At 40.8% G+C, this 18606-nt stretch overlaps 1 protein-coding gene across 1 annotated transcript; it reads left to right on the forward strand.

Moving 5' to 3' along the window:
- The first annotated feature begins 266 nt into the window (after positions 1–266).
- Positions 267–18600, forward strand: ap1g2 (adaptor related protein complex 1 subunit gamma 2). Its single transcript, XM_033650525.2, has 22 exons — positions 267–416; positions 1064–1281; positions 1866–1990; positions 3347–3488; positions 4019–4115; positions 4205–4281; positions 4372–4467; positions 4939–5019; positions 5493–5591; positions 5708–5763; positions 6542–6655; positions 9116–9256; positions 9659–9713; positions 10355–10477; positions 12403–12492; positions 13138–13265; positions 13575–13679; positions 13898–14045; positions 15745–15907; positions 16204–16355; positions 16648–16746; positions 17116–18600. Exons 2-22 carry the CDS (start codon positions 1081–1083, stop codon positions 17221–17223), a joined length of 2400 nt encoding a protein of 799 aa, XP_033506416.2. The 5' UTR covers positions 267–416; positions 1064–1080; the 3' UTR covers positions 17224–18600.
- The last annotated feature ends 6 nt before the right edge of the window (positions 18601–18606 follow it).

Here is an 18606-nt window from a genome sequence, read left to right on the forward strand (position 1 = left end):
GAAATGTAACCATACTAATTAGTGTTATTAATTGCACCTGTGCTCTCCCTGCTGTGATATTTTGAAATATCTTGTGTGGAAAAGGCCTTTTACTTAGTAACACAGAATGCCTTCCTAAAAAAGATGCATTAAATCTTGTGTAACAATCACTCTTGACAATTCTCTTAGATTTTTGTCGTATTTCAACCGTAGTCTAAATATATTTTTAATAATACTCCACATGCAATATGTCCGAAACGGCTTTTATTTTGAAAGGCTGTACAGGACGTCGTGTGATTATTTTTGTATTCACTGACACTGAATGGATGCACAGTATTTGGGTTCCCAGCCAACTGACTGCTGCCGTGTATTGGAGGAGGTTCGGTTGAACCGGTTTACTTTTTAAAGATACTGGCGACTCTCTGTACAGTGTAGAGGTAGGTTGTTGTTTTGGAGCTAAACACATTCACACAAACAGACTGTCATGCTAACTTAGCTAGCTGTTTAGCTCGACAGCCTCACTGAGCAGGCTTGACAGCATCTGCAAGGTTAGCTGTGTTCGGTCAGTCGGCTAGCCTCTGCCTCGTTTCACTGACCTGCATCTTCGACTCGGGGACTGTCATACTAACTTGAATATTTAACACTTGAATGTATTCGGAAAACGTAAATAAGTAACACAAATGTGGATAATTGGAAGTAAGTTTCTATTAAGAGTGAGTAACGCTATGTACAACAATATGTCACCAGAAACAGCCGTCAGTTTACCAGACTTGAAACGTAGTTTACGTTGTTTGAGTTGTATTTGAAATGTACACACTTCAGTTGTGTGTTTTAGTGACAGTACAGCTCTTCTAAAGACGTAGTTATAGTGTAGTAATAGCTTTACCATTACCTTAACGTTACAAACACCTAGGGCATTCAGTTTCAGGAAGTAATATCAAGCACAGTGTAACTATACACAGTAAAGTAATTTGTTCTCAGTAATATTCTGCTGTAATTTAACATGTCCACTACATCACATGCACACATACCAACACACACATCCTCCCATTCTTCCATCAATCCATCCATCCACACACACAAGCACACACACACACAGCCATGTCTCCATCAGTACCCCTCCAGGAGATGATCCGGGCCATCAGGTCAGCAAGGACACAGTGTGAGGAACGAGGTGTCATCCAAAGGGAGTGTGCAGCCATCCGGGCACAGTTCAGACAAGCTGACAATGGGGGGCGATCGCACAACCTGGCCAAGCTGCTCTACGTGCACATGTTGGGCTACCCCGCTCACTTTGGTCAGGTGAGAGGATTTTGCTAATGCCTGTCATGGGTTTGCTTGGGGTAAGAGTGAGAGGGTGGGCAGGGTGAGAAACCATCGTGCCATTGGAGGATTGGATTCAATTTATCACTGAAATGTCCCCATGCAGTATAGTGGCCCAGGCCCAGTGTCCAACTATTATGTCCTAAGCATCAATCCCACACAAACATTATTTGAGTGCTAAGCAAAAATGTGAGTGCACGATGGAGCTCGACATACACCGAGAAAGCACAGCACATTGTAGAATCACATGCTGAAAATTGGAAGCTATGATGAGTTAGTAATATTACTGCTATATAAACTTGTACCTCTTGCTCTTTCAAACTTCCCGTGTCGTTAGAACTCTTTGAAATGTGGTTAATTCCCTCGAGCTAAGTCTGCAGGAACATCACACACTCGTGTCAATAAAACTGGGCCAACTGAATCCCTCTCTGCTCCAGGGCTGCTGCTCTGAAGCTGAACTCCACTTCGAGTGGGCAAAGAGCAGAAAATTTCCCCAGGGGCATCAGTAGTTTCAGTATCTCAAGTAACTTCACATTTAAGGGAGTTGTTGCTCTTCCTACTAGATGGAGTGTGTTCGGATGATAGCCAGCCCTCGGTACAGCGAAAAGCGTGTGGGATATCTGGGAGCCATGATGCTGCTGGATGAGAAGCAGGATGCCAGTTTGCTCATCACCAACTCCATCAAGAAGTAAGGACAGCCACTGGAATTTGAAATCCAGATATTTTTGGGCACCCTTTATTTAACCCCCGTATTTAGCATTCATATACAGTTAAAGGGGAGCTCTATTATTTGACTGATTTTACACCTCAAAGTGTGTTAACAGGTCTTGTAGAGCACTACTGCATTAAAAAAAGTTGTGTAAAGCTTTTAGTGGCCCCAGAGGGAGCTTCAAAGTTATGCCACTTAAGTCAGCATCAGATGGGCCTGAAGATTTCAAGTTTGAAAATGACAATATCTGGAGGTGTGGAGTTAGAAAGGAGTGAGCTTATCAGGGCTTTGTAACCTGCTTTTCAACTCTACTAGAGGTTAGAGGCTACTTTAACTGCTACTAGCAAACCACAGCCGAATCTCCAACCAAATAATTTGTGGTTGAGTTGCATTGTGGGTAATGCAGGTGCCAGGTTTTGACAAGAGAGAAGAATGCATGGAATTAAAAAGACAATATCTCTTGTCCTGCTGCATCTATTTTAATCCTTTACTTTAATCATGAATCATTAGTTCAACTTGTCATTAAAGTGCAGCACTAAATAATTGGTGTTGTCCTTGTTTAATAACAGTTAATAAATGGCTTAAAATGCATTATGATACAGATATTATTTATTATAAGGAAGTTGTTAAGTATTCATTAGCATGTCAATGATTCTTACTCCTCATACAAAACATCAACTGCAAGTGCAAAATTGTTAAATAAAATAGTATAACATAGCTGTAATCATATATATATAATATGATATATGATTTAACACATGTACATGCACAGTGTGTTATATGATGATATATAACAAAATATATGATTACAGCTATGCTAAAATTTGTTACCAAGCACTCATCTCTGTTCATACCAGTTATGGATGCTGCATATGAGGAGTTATGGTTGTTCACAAGCAATTACTTAAAATGTCCTTGTATCTGCTTACCACTACATTATAGTGTGTAGTAGCATATGTCATTTCTGTACAGCATATAAGTGCTTACTGAGAGGGTTGAAATAAAACGTCACCAAGTTTTTTGTGGTATATGTTTGATTCTGAGAGACTACTTGTAAAAGATGGCTGTGGTATTTTCCCTCAAAATACAATTCACATCTTTGGTGAAAATCATGATCATATGTTAGGCAATCAATGTTCAACGGTTCATTGTCATAATTGATGATAGTACAGTTTCATGTAAATAGAATAATCACAGTAGACAAAATGGATGAAAACAGTAGTGCACAGAATGGAGGATATTTTCGTGTGATTTCAGTAGAATTATAGTAAAACATTTTTACACACAGATCTACGCTGTCATTTGTGTATTTTTCTGTGTGTGTGTGTTTTCCAGTGACCTTTCTCACAGTAACCAGTATGTTCAGTCTCTGGCTCTGTGCACGCTGGCCTGTATGGGTTCAGCTGAGATGTGCAGAGATCTGGCACCAGAGATCGACAGGCTGCTCCGAGCCTCCAACTCCTACATAAAGAAGAAGGTGGGGACCTCCAGAGGGTTGTTTTGTCTTGTTTTTTTCTTCCCAGCAGTACTTAACAATATTAATATGTCTACCACTGTGATCACTCTATACAGAAGTAGTTCTGTACTAATTACACTGTGTGTGTACTGAAGAGAAAGATATACTTTATTATCCCCATGGGGAAATTCTTTTTTTTTCACTCTGTTGTCATAAATACACAGTCCCGGAATACACACACATGCACAAACAGGACCTATACATGCATTTAATGGAGAGATGTCAGAGTGAGGGGGCTGCCCATGGAAGGGCAAGTGGTTTATGCTCTAGATAGCCATTTATGTCTGCGCTAATTTTATTAATCCAAGTACCCCAGTGTGAAAGATAAATTGTTTTTTTTCTATTTCAGTATGATGTAGTCTTACTTGTTAGTCTGTTTGTGACCTGTTTGAAACAGTCCTTTATCAGCAGTAAAACTATCAGCCAACATCCATCTGCTCAATGTAGTAACGATGTGACAGTGCTGATGACTTGCCTTGCTGTTCCTTCAGGCTGCTCTGTGTGCGGTTCACATTGTGAGAAAAGTCCATGATCTTGGGGAGCTTTTTGCTCCTGCCGCTCGCTCCCTACTCTCTGAGAAGAACCATGGTTAGTGGCTCTTAACAACTCACACCTGTTACATTTTCTCATACATAATATTTCCAGCTATTCACTGTATTTACTCCCATAATCTCCAGGTGTGTTGCATGGTGCTGTGGTGCTCATCATTGAGCTGTGTGAGCGGAATCCAGAAACACTTGAGCGGTTCAGAAAGGTATGATGGACCTACGTACAGACAAATAATGACCTGATGAGTTCTCTACATGCATGATTATGTTATGTATTTGTGTCGTGTGTATTGCAGATAGTGCCAGATCTGGTTCAGATCATGAAAGGTCTGGTCCTTTCAGGTTATTCTCCAGAGCATGACGTGGCAGGAATCAGTGATCCCTTCCTACAGGTCAGTCTGGACTTGTGGTATTACATTACAGTATCATATCTCAGTGAGTTAAAGGGATACTTTATCAGCATGGCACTGGAATTCTGCATTTCATAACTTTGACTATAGAACAGTAACACTAAATAATTTTGTTGTTATAAATCAGTGGTTTTGTTTTAAATTTTCCTGAATCAGTCAACAGATTTTACCTGATTATATTTTATCACAGTGTGAACCAGGTACATTAGAGCACCACTCGGGTGAAGATTTAAAATCGAAACATATCTGACTTGTTTTTTCTGGAAAAAAATCACTCTTTTCTTCTATTAATGCTGCTAATAATATGTTCATGTTTTTCTTACATTCAGCTTGTTTTTTCTCACTAACGCACACAAATTTATCCTCTCATCCTTCTTCTTATTTTTATGCTGATTCTGTGCACCAAAATAACTTGTAGTCCATCTGTTCACTCTCTCCTGCCTCCATCATCAGGTACGCATCTTGAGGCTGCTGAGAATCCTCGGTCGCAACAACGAAGGAGCCAGTGACGCTATGAACGACCTACTAGCTCAGGTCTCATGTTCACTTTGAAAAATAATGATTAACTATAATACAAAAATTTAGGATTTTTTTTTTTTGTTATTTGTATGTTCTTTGGTCTTTCTTTCAATTCAAAATAAAGAAGTTATCCAGCACTGTAACATTACATACATTAAGTACTTCTTTATTCAGCCATCATGGGTATCACAGCTCATGCTGACTCCCCAGTTAGTCATGCAGTTTGTCTTATTCTGAACAAACTTACACATGTAGAACGCATTACTTCCTGTGTGCCAGAGTATGTTCCTTTGAAAAGACTTATTTGAAACTAGGTGTTGAAAACAGCAACTGCAAAAGCTTGAATCACTTCTGTGAATGGAAGATAGAGAAGCAGAAATGATTCTTTATTGTAAAGATATGTTCAGTACTTCAATATCTGTTACAAAAAAATGAATGTATGTTGTTGTATGAGTAATGCACTGATGTATTTTTGACTTACCATACAGGTGGCAACCAACACTGACAGCACCAAGACTGTAGGCAATGCTGTGCTGTATGAGACTGTTCTCACTGTGCTAGACATCAAGTCAGAGAGCGGCCTCAGGGTGAGAGACTGGTCTAGCAGCACTTCTCACTCTGTTTAACTACATCAATACTTAGGGAATCAGGTCACCTATTTAATTAATAAAAACACACATGCTTCATTTCACTTGTGCTACAGGTTCTGGCTGTGAACATCCTGGGACGATTCCTCCTGAACAATGACAGGAACATTCGGTTAGTGTTGCTTCCTCCGCACATTCCTGTTTTATTTCCCCTATGTGTCTCTTCCCCTATCATTCCCTCCTTCCTCTCTTATCTCTCAGGGTCATTTTACCTTTTCCATTCCGCAAGGCCAAAGGCAAACTCATTGCAGCCAGAGAGAGAAACCTCCCAACAGGCTGTTATCAGTCTGAGCTCACTAATCACTTTCCCTGGAGCCGTTCCTCCAGAGCCACACCAGAAGGTCACTGTCTGTCTGTTAATGTTGATCTCTGAAATTTTTGGCCATGTCATTTTTCATCAGGCAGTGTAGAGACCTATAACAGAATCCTTGGGGTTTTGTTATGCTACTATTTTTTGGGTTTGTCTCCAAAGGGTTTGTTTGCCCAGGCAGGCCTGTCTGGTTTTTACCTGCAGGGCCCCTGAATCTCTCTGTGGCTGTTTGACAGTAATAGGACTGGTTCATTCCTGTGAGACCTGACTGGATAGATAACATCTCCCCTGTGCATACATAAATACTTGAACAGTCCATGAGACATTTCCAGAGGAAAGATGAATTATTTATCTTGCCAAGTTGAGAAAGTTAAGTTTATACAGCGCTGTCAATAAATCATTATTAGCTGATTGTTTTCAATTATTTTTTAAAAGCTAATTATTTGTCAGATACATTCTGCTACATGCTAAACACTCAGAATCTCACTGAGTTTAGATCCCTCGCAGCACCTCATCATAATGCAGTGTAAGGCTTAAAACATGACATTCTTATTTTTGGCTACTCTGTATTCATGTCCAGGTACATCGCCATGACCTCTCTTCAGAAGATCGTTGGGACAGACCACAATGCAGTGCAGCGCCACCGGGGAACCATAGTGGACTGCCTGAAGGACCAGGACGCGTCTGTCAAGCGGTAACTTTCACCTCTTCTCCGCTTGTCAGGCACAGCTGTTACTCCACAGATGTTCAGTTAAAGTCATGCCCTGTCAGGTCAGGCTTCTCCAATGATGCCACCTCCTAATGTGTGTTCTGGGAGTCTTCTAACATGTGTTTTTTTTTTTTAAATGGTGAAGGGTCAGTTCATTTTGAGGATTTTCTAATACTTTGATGCTTTATGGATTTAAAACAGCATCACTTGGCCCCTCCTCTAAATACAACAAAGCCAGATGATATAAAAGGGTTGTGTAGAGGTGCTTTTGCACAGTGGCAGGTCGCTGCTGTGTCTGCCACCAGCCAACATCAATGTTCTGTATTTTGATAGGGCAACAGGAGGGCGCAGCTGGCTACCTCTGATCTAACCAACAATACCATACACTACTCAGTGCTACCTACTTTATCAGAACTCGTCACACAACTACACAGAGCACATTGTAGCTTATTGTAGAAGAAAGTGTTGGCAGTATGACCGGATTTGTAAAGCAAGTTTTGATAACTAATATCATAAACATTTATAGATCCAGACCAGATAATCAAACTTTAAAACTGGTTCCCTTCAGTGATGTCTTTCTTCTCTGTTGGTGAGGATGAGTATAATTCTTGGAACTCACATACCAGTAAAATTAACATCTGTCAGACCTGTGAGATTATTTTAGAAACTTTAAACCTAGCTGCCACTGACCATGGCAGCTCAGTTGATGTCGTATTTACATTTAAAACAATGGAGGCACCTGCGATAATCCTTTGCTGTCTGAAAGTACCTTGACACAGAAAGACAGACATTACAGGAAATTTCACCACTTTTTATGTGGATGTCCAATCAGTGTTGACAAGTGTAGTTATTGAAAGCAATTAATTCCTCAGTGCTATATTGAGCGAGAGCTGACTTCTTCTGCCTGCTCTGACAGCAGGTCCTACATGTACCAGGATGCATTGTACAAAAGCTTCTGAGACATGGCTTTTCTTGCATGGCTAACATGAGCAGTACTCTCTATCTCTCTGTCTTTGTTTCTCTGTCTCTGTCTCTGTCTCTGTCTCTCTCTCTCTCTCTCTCTCTCTCTGCTTGTGTGTCTGCGTGTGTGTGTACATCTGCTTACTGGATGGAAAGATTATCAGTATGTTTTCTTGCCAGATTTGCTTGCAGCCTGCAGAGGCAATAGACCAGACGCCAAAACTAGCTGCGGAGCTACAACACTCCCCGGAGACTAGAGATCTGAGCTGAAATAGCTTGTAGTTTTTCCCTTTCCTCCAACTATGTCAGTGTCATGTCAAATGACAGAGTTGGCAGAACAAGAGATTTTGCAGCTGTGAACTCAGCTTTCTCAATCCGTATAGCACACACTGAGGAATTTATTTCTCCAATCGACTATACTTACCATGAACACTGATTGAAAGGGAAAAATTTGCCACCTTTCAAAGCCCAGTGTGTAGGATTTAAGGGCATCTATTGGTAGGATATAATGTTCATTACATGTTTTCATTAGTTTATAATCATTTGAAAATAAGAATTGTCGTGTTTTGTTACCTTAGAATGAGCCGCTTAGATCTACACAGGGAGTGAGTCCTCTTCCACAAAGTCAGCCAGGTTGCTCTACAGAAGCCAGAATGAACAAATTAAACACTTGCTCTAGATAGAGCCATTCGTGTTTTTGCATCAGCCACCATAGCTCTCCTATAAGCTCGGCACACTGGAAGTTTCAGTTCTGCAACCTTACCCTACATGCCACTAAATCCTACACACTGAACCTTTAACTAATGGATTACAAAATAATATTATAATACCAATATCACACCATGTTTCACCTCAGCTGCCTAGAAAACTGCTCTTCATGATGCAGTGAATACAAACACAAGCACAGGTTTGTTTAAAAAAAAAAACATTTTTAAAACTATAGTTTTCTTCTCAGCTGTGCAGTTATCATAATATGTTATAGATCACTTTCATACGATTGTTGACTAAAAGTCATGATAGCATTATACTGGTTGTGAGCTACCTAGTAATTTTATTTCCAGCCCTACTAATGAGGATGATAATAAAGCAATACATAATTGATCCCTGTGGGTAGATTGTCTGCCCATGGCCCAGGTCCACAGAAAGGTCAAATACCAAACAGTACCTGTGGGCACTAACAGCTCAGTGTGTAGCCAAAGGGCACTTCAGCAGGGTGGATTTTATCGACGTGGGATTGTCTTCCTGCTGCAAAAGCACTTTGCCGAAATTGTGGTTGTTGATGGATGCAGATGGATGATACCGACTGACCTGCACCATTGCAGCTAGGTCCGGTCAGCCGCATCAACACAAAATGTAATGCAGTTTTAATTTTAATTTTAAATCTGGTGAATTGAGGAGGAATTGCACCAGACAGCGTCTTATTTTAAAGGACTGGTATGTATACATACAAAATTAGCAACATTAATCCCCCGTTTGTCTATCCAGCCGTGCATTGGAGCTCTCTTTGGCGCTGGTGTCAGCCTCTAACATCCGCTCCATGATGAAGGAGCTGCTCCTCTTCCTCTCCTCCTGCCCCCCTGAGCTCAGGGCTCATGCTGCCAGCGGCATATTCAATGCTGCTGAGAGGTGCGTGACACACTGCAGACACATAAATGTGCACATACATGATTGAAATACATACACTGTACACTGTATTTATGCATGTACGCACATGTGCATTCACCTGCATGTGAATACACTGAATGTGATACAGCTGTTTAAGTGTTTAGGCTGTGACTAAAAGTCTCTGTGCTTATATATTATACTATATATGGCTCCATGTCTCACTCTGTGTCTGTCTCCACTCTCAATGATACCCCTGTCTCTGTTAGTGGCACTGTGACGATGAATAGCTTTCTCTGTTTGTACTGTTTATCACTCTACCCCTTGATGCACTTTGTTTTTGTGGACGGATTTGCAGATAGACTTGTGTGTGTGTGTGACTCACCCTTAAGCACCACTGAGAGTGTGTGTCTCTGTCTCTGTCAGGTATGCACCCTCCCAGCGCTGGCACATTGACACCATCCTGCATGTCCTCACCACGGTAAATACAGACCGAGTCAGTCACACTACAGCCTCTTACATGGGTTTCTCACTCACAACTGTTTTTAAGTTGTCTACTGCCATCATTGATGCACTCTGCCTTCGTGTAGACACCAGGGGCCACATGTGTGAAGGCTGTGTATGAACTGAGGCACTCAATTTGCATTTTAGAAATAAAACATTTGATAAGAGATGGTTTGTTCCTTCTCTGTACAAACCTTCATATGTGCAGCCCCAGATCCTGAAAAGGGCCATTTATCCTGGACTAATGCTTTCCATTTGTTATAGCCCTACTTTTCATTTTGAGCTTCATCTAGGAAAGGGAATAAATGAGGTCCACATGATTGGTGTAAAAGCTAATGCTTACCTAATCCTTTGCACTGCTCTCTCAAAAGGATGGTGTATACAGCGAGGACAAAGTGTGTAAAAAAGGCGATGGTGGAAATGTGGCATAAATTAAAGCTTGATCCATAGTGGTAAATGTCCTTTATAATGTATATGAACTGTGATGGAAGCGTCCCCAAAGTGAGGTCGTTGTGTGTGGGAGCAAATGTAGGGCGACCCAAATACTTGGGCCAGCTGTCTGGCTAATGGAGTTTGGTGTGTGTACTTTTGTTTTTACACCGATTTTCACTCTGCCAGGCAGGGGGCGATGTGAGAGATGAAACGGTGCCCAACTTGATCCAGCTCATCACCAATGCCTCAGAGCTGCACTGTTACACCGTCCACAAGCTCTACAGGGCTCTGCTCACTGACATCTCTCAGGTGTGTGTATGTGTGTGTCTGTCTGGGCATTTCCTGCTCTTAAAGGAGCATTTTGAAGTTTTAGAACAATTGGCTTGTTGGTCAGCTCACTCATTCACTCAAGCTAGACAATAAAGTCTACAACATCTGTCTCTGGGTTGCTCCATGCTGATCCTTTATCAAACATTAAATACTGACTGGTGATTAGATTCATGCAGGTGTTTGGGAAGTACTGAGCATACGACTTGGTGACACTTACGACTAGGTGAAACTTGGATTATACTGCATGAGTTGAGAGAGAATTTGTCAACAGATGTTTTGATTTAGTTTTGCTGTGGTTAAACACAGAACTTGTTTACTTAAATTCGTCAGCAATGTTTGCCATTTTTGGATTCTTCATTCACTGGAGGCGAGTTAGAAACAAAGTTTTCTTCATGAATTCAAGGTAAAACAGCATGAATAACTGCTGTTATTATGGTCATTTTGTGGGAGTAGTGTTCATGGAAGTCCTCAGTTGAACACAAAAACCTTTTGTAATTTAGAGTTATTTTTCATTTTACATGCCATTACAAATCAATACCTCAGTTTGTAACTAGCATGAACATGTTAAAAATGACAACATATAATTATGCAATTTGGTTTGCAGGCATAACCAAACAGAATGAATCACAGGAAATATAACTGTGTGTTGGAATTACATACCTGACTTCACCTAACCTTGCCTGCCAACTCATACCAGCCAAAAGCTTTCAACAAAAATTAAAGGTCTAGTGTGTAGGATTTAGTGGCATCTAGTGGTTAGGTTGCAGAACTAAAACTTCTCCCGTGTGCTAAGGATGTAGAACTATGGTGGCTAGCGTGAAAACAGGAATGGCCCTATCTAGAGCCAGTGTTTGTTTTTTCCTATTCTGGGCCACTGTAGAAAAACATGACAGACTCTGTGGGAGAGGACTTGCTCCATGTGGCTCATTCTAAGGTAAAGAAAACACAACAATTCTTAATTTTTTTATAAGCTAATGTAAACATTGTCATGAATATTATATACCATTTCTGCCAATATACCCCCCCTAAATCCTGAACACTAGACCTTTAAATGTTGACAAAAAATCAACAGGACCCTTGCAAAAGCTGTTGTGACAAAATTATTTAATCACAGGCTTTCACAAACACTCACACTTACTTAGCAAAGCAGACATATGGATCCACTCGTACACATGACTCTTTAAAATGTACAGAACCTAAACTCTCATATTTCCTGGCTTTCAACCCATCTTAGATCTTTAAGATATCTACTGTCATCTTTGGTCTGAAAAAGCAATTACTGTTTGAAATAGTCATGTTCCAAACGTGATGCTACAAGCAGAAATTTCTTGACTATTTCACAGTCAAGCCACTCTAACACGGGGAATGCTCATAATTTTGCATCCCATCTTTTCATTGATTTGAATTTATAAGCGTAATAAAATCGACTAGAGTTTTGGATAGAACTCCCATTGATTAATATTCATTGTTATATAAATATCAGAAAGAAAAAACATGTAATTTTAATCAGAGATAATTTTGCAGCACAACATAATGTGCAACACTCAAGAGGTGTTTATTAGAAGAAAAGTCTGTGTCAGTCCTGATCCAGATAGAGCTGGTTTGGTTCCATGGCAGTGAGAATAGCTACGCTTTCAGTGAAATTGGCTGATGCAACCAGGTTTATTTTTGGAACCAAGTCAGATGAGCAGCCATGTACTCATCTGCAGTGTGGTGCAGTTTCCCATCTTCCACCACATTAACTTGCAGTCAATTCAGGGAAAAGTGGCTCTGATGTGTCAGACTGCTATGCAGACCAGCAAGCCAATCCCCCTAAATCGTAAAGGATTACTCTATGATTGTATTTTACCGTGAGTGTGATGTGTGTGTACACAGTTGTGTGAGTGTAACATTTGTGTGTGCAGCAATCCCTGGTGCAGGTCGCATGCTGGTGTATAGGAGAGTATGGAGACCTGCTGCTGAGAGGAGAGTGTCAGGAGACTGAGCCTGTTCAGGTACATGCAACACACAGACATATAATATAATACAAATTAATAGTAGCAGTAATAGTGATTCAACCAATAGTTAGATCATAACAAGTTTTATGTTTGCTAGTTCCAGCAGGACACAAGGAAACATTTCACCTTTTCTGCCCTAATGGCAGCTGGTTTGGAAATAATATGGGATCTGAGTAGCAAGCATGAGAAGTAATTACCTGTAGCGACTCGCATATTTCCTTGACAGGAAATCCAAGGGAGAAGTTTGATTAAGAATGTAGCGCACAATGAAGTGACTCACTGCAGCAACAAGTGCTTCAAAAACAGAAAAACTGAAGTACATGAAGTTAATGATTATTTATTTAATGATGTAAAAGTAAACCAGCAGTCCAGCTCCCTGAGGTGGGTAGTCCAAACAGTACAATATGGTATCATGTCTGGGAATTTACCCAATGCTAAAGACCAAATACTGACAGACTAAATTAATTCTCTAGTCCTCCCAGTTCCCAGTCCTCAACTCTGCCTTTATCATTCAGTAAATGTCAGGGATTATCAGCTAAATCAATATGAGAACATGAAATGTGCCATTCTTATCTCTTGTTTTATTATTACAAAAATGCAATGTCAGCTTTCAGACCCTGTATTGACACGTCTTCCAATCAGGTAACTGAAGACGATGTCCTGGACGCCTTGGAAACTGTTCTGCAGTCCCACATGTCATCCCCAGGGACCAGAGGCTTTGCTCTCACGGCCACCATGAAACTAAGCACACGCATCACTGAAAATGTGGAGTAAGAAACATTTCTGTCACTCACAGCAAACACTGACCAGATACAGTTAAAGCACAGCCACAGGCCACATTGGCGAGTTCAAAGTCTGCTCTATTGAGTAAAAAAAACATTTATTGAGGAACAAAATTTCCCCCACAGCAGCATTCCCAAATACTATCAACCTGCATTTGAGCACGACAACATTAGAACATTCTCAGCGCTTCTGTTTGCTAACACACTTTGATCGAGGTTATGAAGTTTTTGATACCCATTTAGTTATAGTAGTCCCCTAACTGCTTGTCTTTCTCTTCATCACTTCCCCTCTGCCAGTCGCATCAGGAGCATCGTCAGCATCTATGGCAGCTGTATAGATGTGGAGCTCCAGCAGAGGGCAGTTGAATACAATGCTCTGTTCAAAAAATATGACCACATGAGGTATGCACCAACATGATAAAGAAGTCAAATTTTCCTGGTTTTTGTAAAGTCTTTTACATACTATGTTTCTGGGGGGTTTTTTACCTAGAAAATTAAAAGTAGAACTACTTTTATCTATAGTATGATTACAGCTTTAAGGATTTTTACAGTAGCTAGTACAAGCAAATCTTTTATTCTGGCCATAAAGAGCTGAGAGCTGAGATGTTCTCTCTCCACAGGGCAGCAGTGCTGGAGAGGATGCCTGTGATCGAAAAGAACTCCCCGGGTCATACCAACGGAGAGTCAACAGGGGAGGCCATCAAGGACACCCAAGCAGTCAGAGTAAAGCAGGGAGAGCCACTGTTGCTACAACAACCCACTAGCCAGGTACATTACGTCGACACAGATTGATGTTATATGACAGCAACTTATGCCGGCCTTACATCGATTTAACTGTCGCAGACAAATTTCCAGTGTTGTAATGAATAATCAGAGTTTTACCTCAGTTAGTGTGCATTTCCGTGATCCCGACCGTTTGGTGTAAGGTAGTCATAAACTCAGTTCAAGCTATCTTAAGTTGGTCTTTTTCTTGTCTTCACATTCTGACGTGTTGAATATTACCGTTAGTTCTTAGTCTTGGCTCATGTAAACAGAGTACAGTGACGTGAACATTTTTAACAACCAATGCTGCGCTCTCTTCAACACCAAACAGGAAGCAGCAAACCAGGTAGACAGTAAACATGGAGGGGCACCAGGGAGGTGCAAGAACATGAGCAAGTCTCAGTTCTCTTGGACTCTGAAAAAGGAGGAGAAATTGGTGGAGGTGTGGAGTGAACAAGAGTCAGTGTTTAATTCGGCATGCATGCGTTTCCAGTGAGAAAAAAGGTTCGGCTCTCATTCCCACGGTCTCCTTCCTCTAAAATAGTGTAGTTAACCAATGGAGGTGACCACAAACAAAATGTGAAGTTTATACTTAAATATAATTTATCCTTATTGAAAATCTGTTGCCACATTGACTAGAACATTGTTCTTGCCTTTTATCTTGTGTTTCTAGAGTTGTGTGTTTTTGCTGACACGTATGGAATTGGTAGTATGTCATATTTCTTAAAGGGAGTTTGGCATAATATTTTCCACCAGGAACAGGATGTGAAATAAACTCAGAAAGAATCTAGTTTTAGTTGTGCAAATAGTGACCCTGCAAGATCCCCAGTCTTTGCAGTATCACAGTTTGTGACTCACATTGTCTTTAGATGTGAAAGGCTGTCAGACTTTAGTCTTTAAAAGTCTTTTCAGAGTCTTCTAGTGTTTGGCAGACATTAGTCAAGACTGAACTGATCTGTCTGTATTTTCCATTTTAATTTATATGTATTTAACCATATTTCGTTGGTGAACTATTGATTTTCAAGATTTTACTGCCGACTTTTTGAGCATCATCAGGTCAGGCTCAAGCTGTCTTATGACTCTGGACCATTATGAGCCAGTGCGTCAGCACAGGTCCTCAGGCAAAGCTGTAGTTAGCTAAGTGTAGGCTAACAACTAAAAGTAAGGGGGCTCTTGACACTGTAAATACCTGCCTGAGGCTAATAAGCTATTATCTATTTGTATGTGATGGGCTTTATTGTAAGTATTTCAGTGTTGTATCATCACAGTCTCTACAGTGGGCTGTCTATAATAAATAGAGGTCATAAACTCAGGCACACATCAGTGCGTGTGTTATGTAAATTATTTTCCTTTCCTGTAGTTCATGGGTAAGTTTGCCGTCCTGTGTGTGCTTTTATGCAAATCAAATTGGAAAGAACCCCAGCTAACCAGTTTAGCAACAATGTTCTGCTGAAATACACAAATATTAAAATACAGGGGTGAGGATACAGTTGTAGACTTAACTTAATGGCACACAAGTTTCAGTGGTGTCTTTTTTTCTAGCTTTACAAGTATGTTTGTTTTGTAGTTACTGTTCACTTTTTGGTTAATTCAAATAACGTTTACACAGCCTTGCTGTGTTTGCTTTAAATGTGCAGAGCAGTGTGTTCCTTTCATATTAAAGTTGAATCAGGCTCTTTTGTCCTTCTGTCTGTGTTTTCCTCAGGTGTGTGATCTCTTGGACCTGCTGGGAGGCTCTGAGGAGGCTCTACAGCCCAGCCCAGCAGTAGCTGGTACAGCACCTGGCCTGCCCATCAACACAGCCAGTATTGCTGGAGGAGACCTCCTGGATCTGCTGGGAGGGTTAGAGCCTACACCCATTGCACCAGGTGTGATGCTCAGATATACACACACACACACGCACACACACACACACACACACACACACACACACACACACACACACACACACAAACACACACTACTTTAGACAGAAAGAAACAAGACAGAGGAAATGATTTAGGACATGAAACTAGAGAATGCAAATTTTAGGGGACTGAAGCTTGACTCAGGCCATCAAACAATCTCCCTAAATCTCCCCCAGTGTTGATGTTTTTATTTAGTTTGTTTTGCTCAGTATTGGTTTTAAACTAATGCAACATTTTACCATATCTGTTCTCCACAGCTCCCACAGTACCGGTGTATGAGAAAGACGGTGTGGCTTTGACATTAAGTTGCGAGAAACAGTCAGACACAAGCCTGACAGTCACACTAACAGCCTCCAACTCCACTGACTCAGACATCAGCAGCTTCACCCTGCAGGCTGCAGTGCCCAAGGTTTGTCTCACTACCTGTGATAAAACACACCATGTTCTTTTACTAGCAAGCTTTCACTGCTGCTGCTGATTTTTGCTGCCAAGGTTCATGAGAAAATTGAGCAGCTTGTGGCACAATATACTCGTTGTACTTAATGTCTCTCTACATTTCACCACTCAGTGTTGCTTGCAGCCTGTAGGTTTTAAACCCTATCATGTTCTCAGTGGTTGGCATCAGTGCTGTAAATCAACCAGAACAGCATGTATGCGTTTTGGTGCTTTAAACTTCAAAGTTCCATTTGATCTCCCCCTAGAGTGTCCAGTTACACATGAAGGCTCCCAGTGGGGACTCTCTTCCTGCACGGGGCACAGCTAAAGTGACCCAGATGGTCGTCCTCAACAACCCAAACAAGGTGAGTTTGACGCACAGACGCAAAGCCACGATTTGGATTTGTCAGTAAGAGCAAAAGAAGGGTCGATCAGGAGTGTGATCCATCTTTTATTTCAAGCTTTATCAGCAAGGGAGAACATAACCACCCGCAAACCAAACTTTCTGTATTCAAAGTTAGATCAGTGTTGAAGATTACAACATTAGAATTTTCGCACTTTATCTCCAAATGTTCACACAACTCCCACAAACCTGTTGTTCTATTTTGCAAGAACAATACATCATTGCCAAGTGTGCGTGCCATGTGCCAGTCCCAAACCTTGTTTTCTCACTCCCATCCCAGCAGAGCCGCTTCCAGCTGCATCACATTATTAAATCCTTCTCCCTCCTCCAGGTGAACCTGAAGATGAGAGTCCGTATATCTTACACCAGCCAGGGCTCAGCCTTTCAGGATACAGTCCAGATCGACTCCTTCCCTGGACTCAATGCTGCCGGCCACTGACAGCAGCCACTCAGTGCAACAGGACTATGACAGCAGTCTGTGGATGAGTCAGCAGGTCTCGCCCGTCACTGACGGAAGGGGATTTTTTTGTCTGCCGTCACACCCTGTACACTACCGTCCAAGCTGCTGTTTCTGAAATTCCTGATTTTGTTGGTGTTTTTACGGCTGAAGAACACTGTTGTTTCACAGGAAATCACAGCCTAATACATGAACTCACATAGTTTATCCTCTCCTCTGGAATCCAAGTGTAAATGTGACTGATTACATTATTTGATATCGCACAAGCTTTGAAATATTCCCATATCATAAGGAAATACTAAAATCTGAATAGTTTATCTGGGATTTTTGCAATGACCAATGTCCGTAGAAACTTTGTACCATCCAGGTTCTTTTTTTAAAGCTGACTGTAGTTGTTTCACTCCATAAATATGTACTTTGATGTGGCTCCTCTCAGTCAGTATGCGCCACCAGAGGAGTTGTCCTCACATTGCACTTGGTTCTTCTCTTTGAAGTGATTTGCTTTATGAAATATTTGCCTTTATTTAATCTTCACATTGTTTAAAAGCAGCTAAACACTAATGACCCACCACTATTATTATAAAATGCTCAATTCCAGTACACTTGATTTTACTGGGAAACACAAGGGCATGATTTGAGATTGAAGGGTGAAGGATTTTAAACACAACCTCGTGTATTGTATATTTTTAAAGCCTCATTCAGCTCAGAGAATCCTCCTCCTAATTAATTCTCTTGTGCCTTTCATCCCCTCAAGAACTCATGTACATAAAAAAAATGCAATTATATTTGGTTTTGGAGGCCAAGAAATTGTTTTGAATGTTAAGTGGTGTAGTCCTATTAACATGTTTTTATCATTCCTATTTAAGCATGCTTTTCCTGACCAGTATCCCCTTGTCCACTGTTTACAAAGGCTCCTGAGTTTTTTTAATTTCTGAAGAGTGTGTATAGTGATACCAGAATAATGGGCGTGATAGTGTATACAAGATGTATATTTTAGAGTTTAAGTATATAAGCACAATAACAAGAGGTTTAAGTCTATGGAAAATCTCTAATACAACCCTTTGTTGTAGAAGGACAAAGCAGTGGGCTGTAAAACACCTTTAGATGAAGCCGGTGTATCACCTCAGTAATTTGATGACTCATCTCATAATCATGGACCTCTATTAAAAACACTCTGGATACTGGATGTCAGCAATGGTGCTCTAAATGGATTTCCGTGCAATCTTTACCAGACTGTTTGAGATCTCTACCTTCACTAAACTGTAAAGAAAAGACCAGGATGAGTATTCTGTCAACTGTGTCTTTAAATCTTGTGTTTCATGTCATTTTCTAATAAAAATCAGTTTTCAGAATCCTCAGCAGTGG

Source organism: Epinephelus lanceolatus, chromosome 12 (assembly GCF_041903045.1).
Source record: "Epinephelus lanceolatus isolate andai-2023 chromosome 12, ASM4190304v1, whole genome shotgun sequence".
Classification (NCBI taxonomy): Eukaryota; Metazoa; Chordata; class Actinopteri; order Perciformes; family Serranidae; genus Epinephelus; species Epinephelus lanceolatus.

What these genes read in the sequence shown, in the direction of transcription:
- ap1g2 (XM_033650525.2), top strand. Translation starts at nt 1,081, where the DNA reads ATGTCTCCATCAGTACCCCTCCAGGAGATGATCCGGGCCATCAGGTCA. An exon ending in ACCCCGCTCACTTTGGTCAG is followed by an intron (nt 1,282 to 1,865) that starts GTGAGAGGATTT and finishes TCTTCCTACTAG; the next exon opens with ATGGAGTGTGTTCGGATGAT. An exon ending in CAGGACGCGTCTGTCAAGCG is followed by an intron (nt 6,656 to 9,115) that starts GTAACTTTCACC and finishes TTGTCTATCCAG; the next exon opens with CCGTGCATTGGAGCTCTCTT.